We start from the raw sequence: 22,512 nt of genomic DNA on the forward strand, positions 1-22,512 counted from the left end.
ATTGTTAGTTTTGAATTGCGACCAAAGGAGTTATATCACCTCCACATAATTTTCTGAGGAATTCAATCATATTTTATAATCACCATCCACTTTTGACTTTACTATAACTCTGAACCCGCCCTGCATATCCACAAACATTTCCAACTTACTTTTTAATAAATCAGTAACTCCAAAGTAAGGTGTGACCAATGACGCACGGCACACGGCAAGCTAATCGAGGCTATTCACTGGAATTTCCGAACACCGGCAAAGTCCAAAATCCAGTAAGCAAGTAAGCACCATCAACAGAATAATTAGCAAGTTGCTCATTGATTGATTCAACTTACTAGTCAGTGTGAAACAACTTATCTTAAACACAGACCAGAGAAACCATGAATGGGATGGGAATACAATTACAAATAACATTTCCATTCGTTCGTAACACACATAGCAAAATAATAATAATATTGATAATAAGCGTAATTACACATATATTCAAAATTGATACAAAACTAAAAACAAAAAAACAACAAATTGCAATGCGTTTCGGAGGACCTCCGCCGAACCCCTGAGACTGGCTCACTGAACCCCTGGGGTTCGGTCGAACCCAGGTTAAGAACCACGGCCTTAGAGCTTAGACCCTTTAGACCCCATCGGCTCTTTTGACCCCTAACTACTATTGGAACATACCCTTTAGACCCCTTTTAAAATCTTACACCATTTAGACCCCTTTGATCCATTTAGACCCCTTAGACACCTTCCTACTATTGGAGTAGTAGGAAGGTGTCAATAGTAGAAACCCTCACTACTATTGGAAAATATACTTTAGATCTTTCGACCCTTTTAGTCGTCTTAGATCCTTATACTCTTTAAGACCCTTATAGACCCTTTGGACCACTTAGACCCTTTACACCTGCAGACCTGGATCAATATTAGACCCCTTTAGACATAGAAGACCCTGAAGATCCAAAGACCCTTAAATACCCAGAAGACCCAAAAGACCATGAAAACTAAAAATACCCCGAAGATCCAAAAGACCCAGAAGACCCTTAAATACCTCAAGGACCCAAAATATCTCAAAGACCCTTAAAGACCCAGAAGACCGAAAAGACCCAAAAACCCAAAAGACCCCAGAGACCCAAAATATCCCAAAGACCCCAAAAAAATCGAATAGACCCAGAAGACCAAAAGGTGTCTCTGAAAACCCAAAATACCCCGAAGAACCTCAATGACCCCACAGAACCAAACAATCCAAAACACCAAAAAGACCCTGAGGACCCAGTGGAACCCAAAGACCCAAAATACCTAGATGACTGAAAAGACCCGAGGACCCCAAAGAGGCAGAGGACCCAAAGGACTCAAATGACCTAAAAGACCCCGAAGACCCAAATTAACCAGAAGATCCCAAGGATGCAAAAGAGCTTGAGCACACAAAATACCCAAATTAACCAGAGGACCAAAAAGGCCCTTAGGACTCTGAAGATCCAAAAGAAGAGTAATTATGTCTCTTACATTGTAATTGTAGATGGTGGCTTGCAAACCGAGCCTCAACGTCGGTGAACGGAAGCGTTTTTTTATTATTACAATAAATACACAGTGTAGGGAGGTGAAATTCGCTGAACGTGACGTGCAAAGTGCGCAGAGTAAACTGAGTGTTCATTTACATCTGTAGGATGTCAATCAAAAACACCAAAAATACCCTTAAAGACCCTGAGGGCACAGTGGACCCCAAAGACCCAAATTACCCCAAAGACCCAGATGACTGAAAAGACCCAAGGACCCCAAAGATCCAGAGGACCCAAAAGACTCAAATGACCCAGAAAACACAAACTACCCAAAAGATCACAAGGATGCAAAAGAGCTTGAACACCCAAAAGTCCCAAATGAACCAGAGGACCCAAAAGACCCGAGGACTCCGAAAACCCAAAAGAAGAGTAATTATGTCTCTTACATTGGAATTGTAGATGGTGGCTTGCAAACCGAGCCTCAAAGTCGGTGTATGGAAGCGTTTTTATTTAAATCACAATAAATACAAGGCACAGTGAGGTGACATTCGCTGAACGTGACGTGCAAAGTGCGCAGAGTAAAACGAGTGTTCATTTACGTCTGTAGGATGTCTAATAAATAAAGATGATATAAGAACCCCTGACACTAAGCCCAGACTTCGGCATGCTCATGCCGCTGTACCGTCAAAAACTGTTCCAACCCGTCATTTTTGACGGGCTTTATACTTGTATATCCATAGTTATGCTGAGTTTGGTCAAAATCCTTTCAGTGAATCACAAGTTGTCACAATAACGAAAATCTGCTGCTTTTAGGTAATGGGCACATGCCCTTTGACCTTTGATCCCAAAATCTTATCAGTTCATCTTTGCATCATAGTACATACCTGTACCAAGTTTGACGCACGGACGGACAGCCAGAAGGACACCCCAAAAACATAATACCTCCAGCGCCGGAAGCATAACGAGGAAAAATACTGCCTTTGGCGATTCGTGAAGAAGGCAAGTTACATTTCGATGTACGGAATTTACAAACAACTTTCCTATTAAAATAGGCAAACAAATTGAAATTAATCAATGTACTTATTTTGTGGTTTTAAATATTTACTATCTACTGGAGCTACTCCGAATTGTACAGAAACTTTGAACACGTTTTTACCTCAAAAAGATTGGTTCTTCAGGTAACGCACAGAAAAAAAAATAAAATTGTAATCCATGAAGCAATGCTCACTTTATAACTTTTACTTGAAAAAATTGTAAAGGTATAGCCCCATGATGTGCTCCTACGATCATTCGGTAATATCCACACTAACTCTGGTGCTAGGCCCAGTTAAAAAAAAAAAACCCACCGTTTAGAGGCCATTTTTCCCCGCAAAGCAAAGCTAGGCCCAGTTAGCGATAACAAAATTCTCTACTTTTAAAGAGAGAAAACTAACACATTTTTTTTTTTTTTTTTAAACATTTTACTTCAAAATAAACCAACCCCTTTGGCTTTCATGCTTTAGTAACAGGAAACAGAATTTTCATAAAGTATTCAAATAAGCAACCACCAGTTTATCTTGAATAAATGTAATCGTAGTCATCAAATAGGAACAGCAAATACACACCGTACAAATGCGGAGAGGAGTTCCAGGTGCTTGCGATCACTTATAAATTCGCCAATCATCTTCTTCTCGAGTCGGGGATTTTCCCGCAGCCAGCGAGCCACCTCCTGGCAGTTCATTGGTGATGCAAGCAGTCCCTGCTCTTGCAGAAATTGGATGCCTTTATGGGGCTTTTGATTAAACTGCTCTGTGCCTGCTATGAGCAGCTAAAAGTCCAGACAGAATGTTCGAGGTGGGGAGAAGGGAAGGGAACAAAGTGCACCAAGTGAAAAGCTACAGAACATCAAAACAGGTGCAACCGAGTTAAACGTTCCACCTTCATATTGATGCACTTTCTCGCCAAGCAAAATGTTAAGGCAGGCTGGCACACATCAATAACTGAAAAACAGCACACTTACTTTTTTTTTGGTTTTTATTGTTGAGAGCTCCGATGCAATTGGGAGAAGACTTGAAAAACGACATGGCGTCTTTGAAAGCTTCTTTTCAGCTACATTAAACAAATAAATTAAAATGTCAATTATGGTGGACACAAGTGACGTATTCTGTTAAGGCTGTCAATAATGATGACAAATTGACATTCATGTAGGTAAATAATTTTCTAAGGTAGACGCAGAATTTTTTTCTTCGTTTTCTAAAGCATACGCAGAATTCCTACATGACTTGTTATCCCCACGCTTAAAAAAAAAGGGGGGATATTGTAATCGCCTCTGTATGTCTGGATGTCCGTCCGTCCATCCGTCATGTTATCTCCTCCTAAACAGTTGAGCAGAAATTCACCAAATTTGGTAATTATGATCACCACATGGCATGAAGTGCAAGAGCAGTATTCTTTTTGGCCCTGCCCCTGGGGCAGAGTCAAAAGGTCAAATACCAAAATATGCAATTACGGGCACATTTCTAAACATTTTAAAATGAAAATTTGTATCTACAATCAATATTGGGGGACGTATGAAATATTTAACGCATTTTGGGATTTGACCCCCGGTTCATGCCCGATGGGGTGTGAATCTAGGGTCACAGCGGTTAAAATGGAAAATCTTAACTCAACATTTTATATTGAGTCATTCCTGGTGGAACTTTTTGCCATCTTACAACTTTGCTTTAGATGAGAAACGTGGGGATTTGCGATGGTGTGCAATTGACTTCTCTCTAGTTTTGTTTGCGGTGTGCTTCCTGGCTGGTCTGGGTGTGGTGGGATTTATATTACATATAGTGCAATGAAATCGCCCAATGAGAAAGTGGAATAGCTGAAGTAAAGGAAAGGCTTGCAATATAGTACAAGAGAAGGGGAGTGTGAAGAGTTCCGAAATATGAGCTTGTGTTGTGTGAAAAGAGAACTGATTGAATGAGAAGGCAGGCAACAGTGTGGAATATGTGCAGGCAGATAGCAGTGTGGAGGATGTGCAGGCAGCCAGCAGTGTGGAGGGGGTGCGGGCAGGCTGCAGTGTGGAGTAGGTGAAGGCAGGTAGCAGTGCAGAGGATGTACAGGAAGGCATCAGTGTAGAGGGGGTGCAGGCAGGCAGCAGTGTGGAGCGGGTGCAGGCAGGCAGCAGTGTAGAGGAGGTGCAGACATGCAGCAGTGTGAAGCTGAAAGGAGTTGAAAGATGGGTATCAGGTGATGGGAAGCCTACTTCTTCTTTTGTATGCACCACAAGATTGAGGGGTGGCATTGTTGGCTGTGGGTATGCTGCTGATGCCGCTGATGCAATGCAGTCTGTAGGCTTTGGCAGGAATTTGAAATTTGTTCAGGTTGCTGGCGATAGCTCATCTTCTCTTTGCAAAGGAAACCATGGGATCTTTAATATCCACCAACTAATGTTGGCAGATGGGACGCCCCATTTACCATTCTTCCGAGGGACGGTCCACACATTGATCAATCATTCTGTCTGTAAAACACTGGGATGACAGTTTATAGTTAGGTCGGGATTCAAACCCAGGCTGGATGGCTTAGAGGCGAGTGTGTGTACCTCCAGCTAGGCTAAGCCATCATGCAAGCCCTGTTGTTTGCTGAAGGCAAGAATTTGTGAGGCTATGTTTTCTGGAATTCTTAAACTTGTGTTTGTAAATATGGTCATTGCAACAAGTTTCACATTCAGAAAGGAGCAGAAAGCATTTTAGAGACAAATAGAGTGCTTTCAGAAAGGATCACGGAGCGTACATCGGAGAGGTGGAGGAATAATTTTCAGTGGCAATTAAGGATAGAATAAAGGCTTTTGTAGGTGAGAGCACAGAGAAGATGTTATTAAGAGAGCAACCATACCTCACAGCAAAATTGTTTGGAGCAGGGAAGAAAGAAAAACGACAGGAAATTAGGAGTTAAAAAATATTCTATGCCGCTGACAGGAGTTTAAATACCAAGACGAAGAAGCTTAAAACGATAGTAGATCAAGACAAGTGTGATATATGCATAGTTGCAGCAAGTGAAACCTGGATTAATGGGTGGAGGAAATGAAAGAGAGGATTAGCTTACAAGATGCGCAGGTGCGACAGGAAAGACAAAATGGGAGGCATGGCAATCTGGATGAAGCAATAGTGTATCAATAGACAGGGATAATATTAGATGAGGGACAATGGTATACGATTTGGTGCGGATTGATTGGGACAATACGAACAGCAAGGTGCTCCAAGAATGCTGATGCAGGGATCCGGGTATGAGGGAAAAGTAGGATCGGAAGCTCTCAGAGGAAATGAGAAAGGCATGTAGAAAGGGGATGGGTAACAAATAAAAAAAGACTTGTTTTGACACAGGGAAAGGTGTAGGGCAGAGGATGACTTCCTAGATTTCCTACAGGATTCCTACAGAATGGAAGCATGGGAATGGGAGGGTGTGAGTTAGGGGGGGGGGGGGGAAGGGGGTTGTCATGATTTTAGGTAAAGATGCATGTATGATTGAGAAGGTGGAAATATTTTGGGGACAGGTGACTGCAACTGGGCCAACTGGTTCGTGAAATACTTGGGCCAAGTTTTCCCTGCCAAATCCACAGAGAAGCCATGCTAACAAGAGGGCAGTTGGCATCAGAAAAAATGGACAACATTGAAGGAACAAGTAGGCAGGGTGCAGACTAAATGCATTCCAGCAAAGCTGGATGTAGAAAGAGACCAGGTTTGTTGAACACAGAGGTTAAGTATAGTATTAGCGATAAGCAGAAGGCATTTAAGTCACATAAATCAATTGGAAAAGAGGAGGATTGGCATAAGTGTAGGAGTAATCCGAGATGGTTTAAGAACTTATGAGATAAGTAAGAGGGATATGGAAACGAATATTAAACATAATAGCAAGGCCCCATACAAGTGGAAAAGACGAGATTAAGACGAGGGTGTTTGCCCTTTTAAGGATATCAGAGGGATATTGATGAGTGAAGAAAGAGAGACGGAAGACTTATTAAATGGTTATGGCAAAGATCAAAATGGCAACCATCCTGTTTGAGCCAGCTGTGGATCCGCCTCAAACAGGTTCATTGCTGGTCCAATATGGTGACTGTAGAGAAACATCGATGAGTCACATCCCAGCCTTTGGATCATATTAGAAGCAGAAGCATTGACAGTGAGTATAATTGACCATGACTTCTCCAGATGTCCTGTGCACCTCACTCTCAAGCAGTCAGTCAATGCTATTGCTGCATCAAAACTAATGGGACTGTCACCGGCGACAAACAACTGCAGTGCACTGGTTGTCTGTTGCTATACTGAAAACGCATTGACAGCACGAGCAGAAAGTATCGGCACAATCAAAGAAATGGCTGGAATGAACCTGAAAGATGATGGAGCACATGAGCAGAGGAGTTGTGACAAGTTCATACGACGAGGTAAAGAGGACCTGAAAAAGGCGAAGGAACCCATGCGGTCCATTCCAAAGGGAAGGAAAGGTCAAGCTCTACATAAGCATAGGAAAATCTGCCAGTGACTCAGTCCAAAAAAAAGTTTGTTTGGAGTTCCTGAAATGGCAAAAGAACAACACAAGTGATCCTTTGTTGAATGCCAAAAGGATCTGGGAGATTTGAGCAAGCACAAGCTCACAAGAAACAAGCTCAAGATATTCAAAGATGAATGTCACAGCAATAAGGGAACAGTAGATCTAAGAATTGCTCAGCTGAAATGAACAAAAGACTTCATGGGTCACCTTACCGTGTTGGTTGTGTGTGACCAATGGAAATGTCCTGTTGCATAGCCTGCCAATGAACATGCTAGCATCGCATGGAGATATTGCCAGAAATGTATTGCTACATCTTGAATGTTTCTCTCCCAACCAAGCTGACATTGCTCTTGATATGTTCTGCCAACCATCAATTGATAACACTAAGATAAATCAATGGTGGGGGAAGGGGGGTGGAGAGTCCGGTATTCCGCATCCCTTGCAGGACTGGCCACAGAGCAGGAATGGTTGAACCAGGATTTAGAATAAGAGATATTCTTACAGGAGAAGGGTATACGAGCCTCCACTCTGGCAACAATAAATTCCGCCATACACTCCGCAGAGACAGAGGCATCGCCTGAGGAGAGGAAGTAATTTTTCAAGGAAAGTCAAAATAGAAAGCCAACACCACCTCTATCCTCCCACTAAAATAATAGTTGTAAAGTTTGGAGAGTTAGGTGAACAATAGGTGAAAACAGTGAAAAATAGTGATTGTTGGGAGACAAATCTTAAGCCAGATACCGTCAAAGTTTGGAGATTCAAGATCCACAAGGCATACAACAGGTGTGTTCGATCTGGGAATATGCGCAGACGCCGCCCTTTGAAGCGGAATCGTAAGTGAAGGTTATAGTTGGAAATGTGAAAGGAATTAACGAGAACATCATTTGACACTTGGAAGCAAGAATATCTGAGGGAAGCAAGATATGAGGAGAGGTACGAACTAAATGGTGTTCAACAGAGGAAAGATGTTGACAGAGGACAGAATAAGGTGAAGGAACCTAACTAATGTTGGTGAAATGAATAGAACATGAGGCTGATACTCTAGGTCCATTGACTTTTGGGTGGTATGAGGAATAGATCTGTGTAATATGAAAGCTAAATCTTGAACGTTTTTTGAAATATCAAGTACACAAGGCAATTTTCTGAGATGGTTTCTGTGGCAACATAATTCAGCCAATCACAGCCGTAATCAGGTTGAGATAATGTCATGAGGAATAGGTATCTGCAATATGAAAACTAAATGTTCAACCGTTTTTGAAATATCTCGTACACAAAGGAACATGGATGGATGATCGGTCGGTTGGTCGGGCGGAGCTCATTTTAATGTCCCCCATCTCCGACGTTGGCGAAGGGAAGGGGAACAAAAAGAGTCAGGTTTATTAGAAAAGCAAGGGTCTTGGGAGGAAACAATACCACTACTGCATGAGCCATCCCTCTCATTGGCAGCAGGACTCAGGTGAGCCTTCGCATCCCATAATGCCAGGAACTAAGTAGGGGTTACAAACTTGTTGGAAACATCATTAAGTACCACCACCAACCAATGAAAGAGTTAGAAAGATGATCTTTAAAAAAAAAACAATTTTCAGTCGAAATTTTATTTTATTTGGTAAAAGAAAATAATGAATTTAAAATTTTCATTGTTATTTTGCCGGTTGGGAAAATTTTTCATTATTATTTTGCAGGTTGGGAGGGACTGGTGCACACACTACCACAAACACAACAAATATTGTCGCTGTTCAATTTTGATACAACATTTACTCATTGAAAGTCTTTTCAGCAAAAATGCTTCTGCTGTCTTTTAAAACTTAAAACGGTGTGAACTTAGACACTGTGAATACTGTTAGAAGCAATCATGTTTATCAATCTGAAAGTCATTCTTTGTTTTATCATGCTAATTAATCAATCATCGCTTCCGACATAAAATCCTTCCTCTTCTCCAATGGTTTGATCTCAGATTATCAATTTGGATTCAGACCAGGTCGCTCTACTTTGGACATGCTGTTTCTGCTGTCACAACAATGGATGGAGGTCATCAATGCGAGACAAGAAATCAGAGCTGTCTCCCTTGGCATATCTCGTGCCTTCGATACAGTCCGGCACCCTGCTCAAACTCTCCTCTTATGGTATCCATGGAAATCTTCACACATGGTTTGCGGACTTCCTCTCCTGTCGTAGTCAACGTGCGGCTCCAAATGGAATTCTCTCATCTCTTCCTGTCCATTCCGGAGTTCCTCAATGCAGTGTTCTGTCTGTGCTCAGCTCAGTCCCCTGTTCTTTTTCTAATCATTATCAATGATCTCTCTGACTCTCTGGAAAATCCTCTCTATCTCTTTGCTGATAACTCCACTCTCTGCCGCTCCATATCTCAACCCTCAGATCAGCAGGCAGCATGCTCTTTACTCTCTGCAGACCTGGATAAAATCACAAACTGGTCAAACAAGTGGAACATGTGTTTCAATCCTGACAAATCTCACACTCTCACTTAGTCTCTCCAAAAAGACCATCTGGACAACCCTCTCATCTACTTTCTCAAAAACCATCTCAAAGAAGTTTTGTCACTCAAGCTTTTGGGTCTTGCTATCTGCCATGATCTTTCCTGGGAAAACCACATTTCCAAGCTGGCCTCCAAAGCCAGTCGATGACTGGGCTTCCTCTGTCATGCGAAGTCCTTCCTTGGTACTACTGAGCTCCTCACCACATACAAAGCTTTTTATCCGCAGCTTGATGGAGTACTGCTCTCCCATCTCCTGCCTCACACCTAGCCCGGCTTCACGCTGCAGAAACCAAAGCTTTTAGAATCATTGGTATCTCACGTGATGAAGCTGATTCTGAGGGCCTTTTACTCTCACACCTCAGGCAGGCTGGCCGTCTTTCTGTCTTCTACTGAATCATCTCCGGCCTTGCGCCCCCTGCTCTGTCTGTGCTCAGTCCCCCAAGCATTCCTGCAGGACGCACAAGATCTGTCAGCATCCCTCTTCTGGTGAAACTGCCAAAATGAAGACTCTCTGTTCACCTTCACTCTTTCATTCCTCTTTTCTTCCGCCTCTGGAACAAACTCCCACACTCTTGTCAATACCACTCCTCCCTCCAGGCCTTCAAAACAGTTTTCGCCACCATCTCTTTCTTATCTTCCCTCATCTAAACACTTGAGCTTTTCTATTCCCGTTAATCAACCCCAAACCCACCTACTTGAAATTCCCTGTTTTATTTCCTGAAAGCCTCTGTAGTGTTCATCTTGTTTATCCCATGTTCCCTGCCCCAGCCCTCTCCCTTCCACAGATCTCCTGATGTCCCTATTGCCTACTGCTGTTGATAAGCACATTCATTGTCGAGCGGGTTCCCCCTCTTGTCTCCCGCTCCCTTTGTTATATGTACTAGGGCGTGCCCGTACGTGCGTGCCTGTGCGTGCCCGTTAACATCCAGAGAGGCTGTGTATAGGCCAATCCCCCCCTCTATTTACATGAAATGGTTTGGTCCATTCGCAAAGCCAAAGCGAACGGCTTGCGAGTACGGTGACAATCCCCCCCTCTATTTACATGAAATGGTTTGGTCCATTCGCAAAGCCAAAGCGAACGGCTTGCGAGTACGGTGACAATCCCCCCCTCTATTTACATGAAATGGTTTGGTCCATTCGCAAAGCCAAAGCGAACGGCTTGCGAGTACGGTGACCATACCTTGGGAACCACTTGTCCGATTAATTTCAAACCTTGAAAAGGCACATCCTCGGGTCCCCAGCAATATACCTGGCAAGTTTCAAGTATATCGGACCCGTGGTTGTCGAGAAACAGCGGTCACAGACAAACACACAGACACACACACATACACACACACATACACACACACACACACACAGAGATTACTGGAATTATAGATAGATTAGCTCTTACATGAGACTCGACTAGGCTTGGCTTTAGCAATAACAATTATCTTTTAGAATAATAAAAAACGGCTCACTTGTAATCTCGTTTTTAAAACCTTTTTTAAGGACCAAATTTTGATAACTAAGGTTTGCATCACTTTCATTGTAAAATCATGTCCATTCAACTTATCCGGCTCTCTCACCTATGTCCCGATAAAATTTTCATTAAAACAACACCTGCGTAATTATCATGATCATTTTAGAGCAATGAGCATGCAAAATTAAATTTCACATTTCTAATCTCAGCAACTGAGAAATACTGATACTACAAGAAAAGAAAACAACAACAACAATTATATGCCATGCCATCGTACCTGAAAAGCACTTTCCAGCTTCTGCATTTTCCTGGCTTTCAACATTTGCCACAGCAACAGTATCCCTCATGCCATGTGACTGACAATGTGACTCAATGCTATGCACGACAGTCAGGAGAGCTTCGAGTGAGAGCAAGTGAGTTGTGAACAGTTGTCCAGTTACAGGAAATGCATTCTGTAAAGAGAATGAAAATGCATGAAACAATTCATCCAATGGGCATATTTCAAGACATACAAGAGATGTGTACCCACACAATAACCATGACTTCCAGTTAATTCCAAAACCACACTTTTTTTCTTGCAGCTTGGCATAATAATACAGCAATACCCCAAATTACGTCTCCCCTTTTTACATTATTTTGCAAAGACGTCAAAAGAATGGTGAAGAATCACTTAAAAATTAAAAAAGTTTTTATCGTATCCGGTTTCCGATTTGGATCTTCACCAAAATCGAATTGATTCGTCCTTATGAAACACCCAACCTGTCCACCAAGTTTCGGCCAAATCCGTCCATAACCTTTTTGAGATATCGTGCTATATATTGATTTAGCCCGAACACTCAATGGTGAAGAATCACTTTAAAATTTCTACTAGCTGGATCCAGATCCGGATCTTCACCAAAATTGAATCGATTCTTCCTTGTCACACACATAACCTGTCCAACAAGTTTCGTCCAAATCCATCCATAACTTTGTGAGATATCATGCTATATATAGTTTTTTGCCCTCTCTTAATGGTGAAGAATCTCTTAAAAGATTATTTTTATGTTTATTTTTTCTAATATTTATTTTTTAGGATTATAGACATGATAACACGATTATATTTTTGATCAGAATGATGGAGGGGCAACCTCCACAAAAAAGTGATTTTGACTAGGACACTGACTCGATGTGAAAAGTCATGCCATTACTTCATGCTTTGCACTATCCCACAGAGTTATTGTCACGAGTCGCATATGGAACGTAGTTATACCTAAAGTGGAAACTCAAATGTGGGGAAATAGCAATCTGAGCTGAAAATGCAAAGAAATAGAATTGGTGAATCATATATTTTAAATTTATGGCATTATTCATTTGAATTTGAGAAGAAAAGTTTTGAGTGGGTCATTTCTAAAACATCAATGGTATGCAGTCAGCTCATTATTAAATGATATAATTTTAGGCACTGCGCAATAATTTTGATGGCTTTCAAATAAATCTACACGAGACATGGTCATATAAAGAAAACTAATGCAGCAACGCTTCATCATGTTCTCTTTCCTCACCTTAGACAAGAGCTTCGTGAGGTCCTCAAAGAGGTTGGAGCAGTAGAAGTCACAATCATAGTTAATGTAAAGCTCTGTAACCAAGCCAGGGACATGCCAAAGCTGCACCAAGGCCTCCAAGGCCATCTCCTTCATTTCGTAAGGAATGCGGGGACTCTCAGAAGTGATCACATCAGTTAGTTTCTTCAAAAACATCTGCAAGATAACATTCCACAATCACAGATACAATTTTAGATGACAGATGGAAAGATGACGTGCACAACAGGAAGCAGATCTTAACATGCAACCCGGAAGGAGATCTATATGTGTTTGTGATATGTGTGTGTGTGTGTGTATATATATATATATGTATATATATATAACATATAACATTTCATAACAACACGATATATATATATATAATTATATATATATATATATATATATATATATATATATATATATATATATATATATATATATATATATATATATATATATATATATATATATATATATATATATATATATATATATATATATAATTATATATATATATATATATATATATATATATATAATTATATATATATATATATATATATATATATATATAATTATATATACATATATATATATATAATTATATATATATATATATATATATATATATATATATATATATATATATATATATATATATATATATATATATATATACATATATATATATATATATATATATGATGGTTTCCTCTGCCTTGTGAATGGTCTCTTCAGTTTCCTGATTTGTCTTACTTCTGGGTGGCAGGGAGAGTTAAGAGATCTATATGTGTTTGTGATGTGTATATATATATATGTGATGTCCACGATGTGAAACTTCTCAGAAAAATTCTCATCCACGATGTGAAATTGAAACTGTATCCACAAACTGTCTGCAGCCCAAATGCAGAAAAGAGTGACATATGCAGAAAAAAGTGACAAGATTGAAGAAAATACGTTTTCCTGTTGAATGGACCCCACACCTCACCAGATTTCAATCTTTGGGCTATCTGAAGGACAACGTCTACAGGGAAAGGCCACAATCCATTGAAGAACTCAAAGCAACAATTATCGATAAATTCGTTTAATTCCAACAGCAGAATGCGTCAGCGTGATCAACCATGTTGCTCATCAAATCCAAGTGTTTGCAGTGCCTTGGCAAACATTTGGAGCATGTCATTTAAGCAAAGTCAAGCTTGTCCTATTCAAGGTATTCTGTGCCAAAAATTGTGCCATTTGAGTGATAAATGAGGATTTTATATGAAATAATAAAGGTTTTGTTTTATTGAAGTCATCCTAGTATTTTACAAAAGCACCAATGTTGGAGAAAGCTTTGTTTTTTAACATTATCCATCAATTACCTCAAGTTGCAGCTTGAGATGTTCACGTATGCTCTCAAAAAGGAAGAAGCACAGCTTCAGAGAAGCAGCGTACAATGGCAAATGCTCCATTCCAAGAAGCTGTCAAAAAGATACATCGGCAATATTCATCACACATTACGTAAATTACCCATAGTAATTTAATAATTGTTACATTCTTAATCATCTGGAAAATGTAAGTTTTCAGGAGCATTATGTGAATCCACCGGTCTTAAAATACAAGATCGAACAACGCACGGTCTGTTATTTGCCCTAGCGTGCATTTCATACTGCTCTAGGTTGTTTGTGCGTGCTTCTAATACTGTACTTGTTTCCCATATTTTTCGTGCCGCTCAACCTTAGCTTGCTTTGGTTCAGTCCACCAACATCTAGCTGCACCACCACCTCATGCAGCAATCAGCACAGGTTCTGGTATTTGTTTTATTTGTGACTTATTTTGAGCTTTATTATTATTTTATAACAACACGAACAAATTTCTATGAAATATGTGCTTAAAAAAGCTTTGCTGCATTCTTAAGCATTTTATTACATCTTGGGTAATTGCTTCCGGAAGAACGTAGCTCCAACTAGAATGGCACTCAGTAGAGAGCATAACTCCGCCAGGTGAACAGTTTACGTTTTGTATCCCAGAGTAGACCAGAAAATCACAATACAGAATCACATTTAATAAAAATCATCCGTCCACAACTTTTTGAGATATCCTGCTATACAGTCACGTGAAAAAATAAGTACACCCCATGTAAAGTTTTGACTTTTTCAACATATTTCAACATACAGCTATTTGATCTTCATTTCAACAATATTGATATATAAAGGTGATATAATATGACAAATATCATGAAACATTTACATTTTGTAGTCCATTGTATAATTTAATTAAACATAGATGCAAATTTCGCATGTGGAAAAAGTAAGTACACCCCGACATTTATCACTACTTCAAATACCTAAAATTAGAATCAGGTGCACCAGCTCAGGTGCAAATGATTAGAACATCGTTAGAGAGGATCTTGGAGGAACCTGTCTTATTTAAACCTCAGACATTTAGTTTGGTTTGCTCTTTGTTGTTGAAGTGTGCGGCGTCACCATGCCTAGATCAAAAGAGCTCTCTGAGGCCTTCAGAAAGAAGGTTATGGATGCCTACGAGTCTGGGAAGGGATTTAAAAAGATCTCCAAACAATTTGAAATCAATCATTCGACTGTCCGGAAGATCATCTACAAGTGGAGAAGATTCCAAACAACTGCCAACTTGTTCAGGCCAGGCCGCCCCCAGCAAGTTCAGCCCGAGAGCAGACCGCAAGATGCTGAAAGAAGTCTCTAAGAACCCCAGAATGTCATCACGGGACCTACAGGTAGCTCTTGCCACTGTTGATGTCAAAGTGCACGAGTCTACCATTAGAAAGAGGCTGCACAAATTTGATCTACATGGGAGGTGTGCCAGGAGGAAACCTTTGCTGTCCAGAAAGAACATCAGGGCAAGACTAAAGTTTGCCAATGAACACCTAGGCAAAGACCAGCACTTCTGGAACAATGTGCTCTGGACAGATGAGTCAAAGGTAGAGCTATTTGGCCACAGTACCAGAAGACATGTTTGGCGAAAACCAAAGACAGCATTTGGCCACAAGAACCTGATACCAACTGTAAAGCATGGTGGTGGAAATATTATGGTTTGCTGCATCAGGGCCTGGGCAGCTCACCATCATAGAATCCACTATGAATTCTTCATTGTACCAGAGGGTGCTTGAGGATAATGTGAGGCCATCTGTCAGAAAGTTGAAGCTCAACCGAAGGTGGACCTTGCAACATGACAATGACCCTAAACATACCAGTAAATCCACCAAGGAATGGCTGAAAATAAAGAAATGGAGGGTTCTGGAATAGCCAAGTCAAAGCCCGGATCTAAATCCCATCGAGATGTTGTGGGGGGATTTGAAACGAGCTGTGCATGCAAGAAACCCCTCAAACATTGCACAGCTGAAATAATTCTGCATGGAGGAGTGGGCAAAAATTTCTCCCAGTCGATGTCAGAGACTGGTAGACAGTTATAAGAAACACCTACTTGAGGTTGTTTCTGCCAAAGGGGACAATACCACCTATTAGAGCCAAGGGTGTACTTACTTTTTCCACATGCGAAATTTGCATCTATGTTTATTTAAATTATACAATGGACTACAAAATGTAAATGTTTCATCATATTGGTTATGTTATATTGAAGGAGTCCGGACTCCAGCAGAATACGGATAAAAGGATGGCAAGGCACAAACTCGTCCGAGAAGATGTTTATTCGTAAAACCAACTCGGGAACACTAAAAAGCCCGTTTATCGGGCTGCCTTATAAAGCAAAACCAAAAACCGAAACCGAAACCGAAAGCCACGCCTCGCTTCGGTGGTCACGTGATCCACAGGTGTAGCTCATTATACCCGCACGCGCGGCATGCTTTGGCGGTCACGTGACCAGCCACTCTGGCGCCGTGGATCCCCGCCGGTGACGTCACCGGCTGGAGCAAGGAGATTCTGATGCCGGTCTTGCTTGGGGGACCCATGGGTCACTACAATATCACCTTTATCTATCAATATTGTTGAAATGAAGATCAAATAGCTGTATGTTGAAATATGTTGAAAAAGTCAAAACTTTACATGGGGTGTACTTACTTTTTCACGTGACTGTATGTCGTTTTTTGGCTCTATCTCCCAATGGTGAAGAATCACTTTTTAAAATTCTACTCGCAGGATTCGAATCTGGATCTTCACCAAAATCTAATCATTTCGTCCTTGTCACATGCACTACCTCTCTGCCAGATTTTGTCCGAATCCGTCCACAACTTTTTGAGATATCTTGTTCACAGACAAACAAACAAACAGACAGACAGGGATGAAAACATAACCTCCATCCACCTATGGCGGCGGAGGTCATTATATAATGGAAGTCAATGGGAAAATAGTGTTCGATATCGGGAATATCGCTTTATATACACCATTTCATGTACGTATACACTCCATAAACCGAGGGATGGGTATATGTCACATACAGGGAAAGAAAGGACAAATAAGTTAATAAATGTAATACCATGAGAATAAATATAAACAAATCAGCAATCTATTATATTTTAACCTGGATTTACAATGCGTCAAGATGCAATTACTTGGAAGGAAAATAGGACACCATTGATTCATTAGTATCCCAGCTCATGAAATACCAAGTTATCTCTGGAAGCATATACTAACACTGCTTTGAAAATGGTGCTCTGATTTGTGGAAACTCTGAATTCGTTTTTATTGTGTCAATGAATAAAGAAACACAAAATCAAACCTGAAAAAGATGTCGGCAGAGGTCGTCTTTGACAAGCATGAGGAGGGAAGGAAACCGTGCCACATGGTTGTGGGCTGTCTCCATGGCAACAGTTAATAGCTGCAAACCCATGTGTATCATGTGCTCAGAGTTGTGCCTATCAGAGCTGTGTCGGTCCAATGGGTTTGAGAGGGAAACAAGGAAACGAAACAACTCCCGAATGCATGGGAGGCCATAAGGTATAGGCATAACATTACCTGCGAGGAAGAAACGGCATGAAAAAAAAACATAGCAGGTTCAAATCATGGCAGAAAAAATAAAAACTTGATAGTGCAACACTAAATCATACTCCTCAACTTGGTTATAGGGTTTAGCAAGGAGAACCTAACAAATGCACAGCCTTAATGAGATGTATAACTAACACACACACACACACACACACACACACACACACACACACACACACACACACACACACACACACACACACACACACACACACACACACACACACACACACCAACCTTCCTTGTTGTAAGCAGACTTAGTATAGTTGGTAAAGCGAACTCCCCGTGGGTTCACATATTCCGCGTCTTGGTTTTCAGGCACTGCAAGGGACTCTTCATTGGAGTCACGGTCGTCCATTACCCCGAGCATTGACTCTTGAGACACAGAGTGGTTTGGGGAATCGTAGTCAGGTAGAGTCAGATGTCTGGGTGTGTCCGAGTGCAACTAGGAGAAAGGACATGAAATGCAATATTTAATACTTCTGCACATCTTGTAATCAACAACTCAAACAATTTGCTTTAGAATTCGAGAGATATAAAACCCACAAAACTGTGTGATGTGTCCATCTGTTTTTGTTTCCCTGTTCCGTTTTACCCTCAGTCAATCTGCAAGTCTGCTGCCCTCTTTTGTTTCACTCCTCAACAAGAGACTGGTGTATGAAAAATAATTCAACAAGAGGGAGAATTGCTTTGCAATACATGTGCCCTTACTGGTCCCAATGAATGTTCTTGTTCCAAGCGCTCAACAATTGCTACCGAATCGGTTGCAGTTCCTGTAACTTGTCCTTGTCATAATAAATGCATGTACCAAGTTTCAGTTCAATATGTTATAGGATAAGGGGGAAAAGTCTGGAAAACTGACCAATGTATAATATGTGATATTCTCCAAGTCCAAAAAGGGCATAACTTCATGAAAAAATGGCGAAACGCCCCAAAACTCAAACTTGTCCTGTAAGTTATCATAATAAAGCCATGTACCAAGCGTCAGTTGAATATGTTAAAGAGTACAGATGGGAAAAAAGTCTGGAAAACCACAGATGGGATGGACAGAAGGATAAACAGACAGAGAGCAAACCGAAAGTCCCTTCTGGTGAAACCCATAGGGGAATAATAACAATGTAACCTGACAAATGCATAACCTGGATATACAACACAACAACAGGCATTTTAAGGCCATTTTCCCTGCTAGAGTGGGGGTTAGCCTTGCGGGCCCCATGACAATCTTCTCTATTTTGCCCGATTTTCTGCATCTCCCCTTGTTAACCCCCTTGCCCGCATTTCTTCTTCCACCACCTTTAGTCAGGTCTTTCGCGGTATTCCCCATCCTCTACTTCCTTCTACATTCATTTCCATCACTCTTCTCAACCAGTCACTTTCATCCTTCCTCAACACATGACCAAACCATCTCAACCTGTTTCTCTTCACAGCATCAATCACAGGCTCTATTCCCATCATCTTTCACAATTCGTAATTTGTCTTCCTCTCTCTGAACGATACTCCGCACATCCACTGAACCATTCGCATTTCCACCCTTTCCAGCCTTCGTTGCTGCTCTACGTTCACTATATATCCATAACCATGACCTGGTTATGGATATATAATGACCGTTCATATCCATAACCTGGATATGTGATCAACAAACGAGCAAAGTAATGACACACAAATCCTGTTTGGAAATTATGGAAAAGAAAAAAAAAGAAAAGAAAAAGAAAAACAAGGAATTAATTTACTTTCCCAATCTCATGTATTTCTGACTAGGTTAATTTACTTAGACAATCTGCAATACAACTAGAATAGCAATCAGTAGAGAACATACCTCCGCCAGGCTGAACAGTTTACGTTTTGTATCCTACCGATGGGCCGGAACTGCATTTGGACCTGAACGAAAATGTAATCGGCTTGTTCTAGTCACCTACCCAACTGATCCACCAAGTTTTGTCAATAGTCATCCACAACTTTTGAAAGATGCTATATATCGTCGTTGGCCTCATCATTTAATTAATATTGTTACGTGGTCCTCCCGGTGACTACCTGGTCTCGGTGACCCCCGGACCGTGAGAGGAACTCCGCCAGAAAGATCTATTATTTATGCTCTTTCGTAATGCATAAATCTGAATTCCAATCAATAAGAAACCCCACACCAAGGATCCGGAATAATCAATGATATATTCCCCGAGCAATCAACAACCATCCACAATCAGCAATCAATAGTACAAAGATGTAAACTCATCTATAATAACTCTAAGATGGCCATCTTATACATTCCTCACGTGAGCCCCACTCCCGACTCCCTCCATGGTCAATGTCTCTCTCAATGTCTCCGTACTCCGGTAGTTCGATCTCCGCACGTGGGCGGTTGAACGGACCCTTCCTGACGTGCTTTCACCGGGCACGTCCCGTACCGGGAACAACGGCTGCAGCGCGCACCTCCTGGCCAAGCAAAGCGGGTACAGCAAAGCAGGCAAAGCAACACGCGGCTTGCCCAGCGCGCGCGGCCCAAGGTGCGACCCGTACGCGGCCTTGTAGACGGTGAGGCGAACTGTGCCAGCTGCTTGGTTCCGTGCACGAACCCACGGCGACTTGACGTGTCAAAGGGTAGTTACACGTCCCGGTAACTCCTCTCGCCAGACAGGCTTTTAAACGCCGATTCTGTTACGTTGCTCAATCGATACCGCTCGCGTCCGAGCTCAGCGAGGAAGAAGAAGAATCGTCACTTCTCCAGGACCTCGTGTCTTTTCTTCTTCCGTTTCCGGTCTCCTTTTTCCCAGAAGGGCTCCTGACCCTTTAATCACAACAACCTTTAATCGAGTCCACATTGATAAGCAAAGACCTGAATAGTAATTCACATACATTCACATAAATATGTAACAATATTGAAGAATCACTTTTTAAAATCCTCGGACCCAAAACCGTATCTTCACCAAAATCGAATCATTTTGTCCGTGCCACACACCCAACCTCTCCACCGAATTTCGGCCAAATCTGTCCACAACTTTTTGAGAAATCTTGTTCACAAACAGACAGAAAGGGGTGAAAACATAACCTCCATCCACCTTCGGTGGCAGGGGTAATAAATAGCCCCGTGGGGAGACTGACGGCTATTTCCCCATGGTTTCTAAGAAGATTGTTTTTAAATACAATACCTGAATTTGAGGCAAAACCCCAATTTTCAGTCTCTTTTAGGGGCCGGTTCCGGATGAGAGATTGCTGTCCTGATGCATCGCACCAAATTTGTTCCAGATCGGTCGGGTAGTTTGTGAGGAGATGTTTTAGTCAAATGTCAACTGACATGCGTACGTATGGCCAGACACAGGGACCCACTCGATGAGATTATTTCGACTAAAAAAGCAATTGACCTCGATGATCTACCAAAACAAAGCATGTGAAAACATAAAGCAAGAGTTTCTCAACTGTTTGGTGCTTTTAGCCCTTGCAATTATCTCAACCAGTTGGATCTTCAACTGTTCGGTGTTTACAGGGTAGCTCAGAGTCAAGCTTCCTTATGAGTTTTCCATTGATTTCCAACTGCACTAAAACTATCATCCTGGGTGCTTTATCGGGAGGACAACACATGAAGGAGTTTGCTGCCCTTTATTTGGAATGTTGAAGGCAGCAGCTTTATATGCAAGCACTGAAGTGGACATTGAAAATAATTTGTTACATTAAAAAATATTTTTAAAATGAGTAAGCAACCATGTGCTGGAAGAGCCTAGGACCAGAAATGAATTAATAAATTATTGCCCTAATTCACACATCTTCTTACCTCTTCTGTTTCCTGTAGTGCCACAGATTTGCAGGGATGCATTTCCTGGACCATAGTTAAGTTTGCATCTGCTTGATCAGGAAAGGGCAAGCGATTGTCAACATTGTCTACAGATTCCAGAGGAATTTCTGGCACTGGAACTATGGGAAGTCTTTCCTCTTGGCTGCTGTCAGGGCACACAGCCGTGCTGACAGTGTCCGAGTGTTCTCCATTGGCAGTTGTCTTCATGTTGGGAGCTGGTTGCCCTAGAAAACAGCAAGAAAACAGCCTTTTTGTTAAAAAAAATTTGTGCTTTATAATCAAGAAGTTTTGCTTTTCAATTTTGTTCAGAGGCTGAGGGAAGCTCTGTCTTTTTCTTTTTAGAAGCAGTTGAAGAACAACAAAAGTGATATACAGAGGGCCACAAGGCTGCCAACAGCTCTGCAGTGGGCTGAAGTAAACCATGATCATGGGCCTGCTTGTAGGAAATGTCAATGATCCTCAGTACCTTAGATCCAATAGCATGAAGCAGAGAACTCCCTATGGTTGCTCATTTTGTGATCTGGACATGACAAATAAAGGTTGCGGCAGGCAGTGACACAAAAAGATTTCAGCAAAATAACTAAAACTAGAACAATGCGACTGTGTCGCCAATATGCCTCCGCATAGTCCCACAACGGGTAGATGCCATCACTCTGCATATGTATGGGTAGGGGATCACGTTTGTGAAATTGCGTGTTGATTGGATAAGTTCCGTTTTACTATTCAAGATTGCTGCCAAACCACGTGACCTATGACATCATCATTTTCAAACTATATGCAACAGTGCTGTTAGATGATATGTGTAAAATTTCGCATCGATAGGGCGAGCGGTTTCAGCGATATAATTATTTAATGTTTTCCTTCAATCCAAAATGGCTGCCAAACCATGTGACCTATGATGTCATAAATTTAATATTTCAATACAAATGGGTCATAGATCATGTGCATGCAATTTCAGATTTTTAGGATAAGGAATTCGATTAAAACATTTTTGGCTGGTATACCACTTCACCGATGATGTCATCATTATCATGCTTTTGTTCCCCATTGGGAGTACTTGACAATGTGCCAAGTTTCAAATTTTCCCATTCAGCGGTTTCCGAGAAATAAATTTGTAATTATTTGCTTTTAATCCAAGATGGCTGCCATACCACGTGACCTATGACGTCGCAATTATCATAAAAAACATTCTGCATGGGTGTCACTCCTACCCTGGAAGTTTCGTCTCAATCGGACATATGGTTGCTGAGAAAAACG

The 22,512-nt window shown here is 41.2% G+C and overlaps 1 protein-coding gene across 7 annotated transcripts in view; it reads right to left on the reverse strand.

The window, feature by feature from the left end:
* Positions 1-22,512, reverse strand: part of GBF1 (golgi brefeldin A resistant guanine nucleotide exchange factor 1) — a 430,048-nt gene that overhangs the window by 140,062 nt on the left and 267,474 nt on the right. For all 7 annotated transcript variants that reach the window (XM_078783293.1, XM_078783294.1, XM_078783296.1 and 4 more), the window contains 8 exons: positions 21,235-21,479; positions 17,709-17,916; positions 17,206-17,441; positions 13,878-13,976; positions 12,496-12,690; positions 11,232-11,406; positions 3,484-3,572; positions 3,089-3,291 (listed from right to left, as the gene is read on the reverse strand). In XM_078783293.1, coding sequence (XP_078639419.1) covers positions 3,089-3,291; positions 3,484-3,572; positions 11,232-11,406; positions 12,496-12,690; positions 13,878-13,976; positions 17,206-17,441; positions 17,709-17,916; positions 21,235-21,479 — 1,450 coding nt within the window. The remainder of the gene's footprint in view (positions 1-3,088; positions 3,292-3,483; positions 3,573-11,231; positions 11,407-12,495; positions 12,691-13,877; positions 13,977-17,205; positions 17,442-17,708; positions 17,917-21,234; positions 21,480-22,512) is intronic.

The sequence above is a fragment of the Myxine glutinosa genome, chromosome 8 (genome assembly GCF_964187855.1).
Source record: "Myxine glutinosa chromosome 8, kmMyxGlut1.1, whole genome shotgun sequence".
In the NCBI taxonomy this organism is placed as follows: Eukaryota; Metazoa; Chordata; class Myxini; order Myxiniformes; family Myxinidae; genus Myxine; species Myxine glutinosa.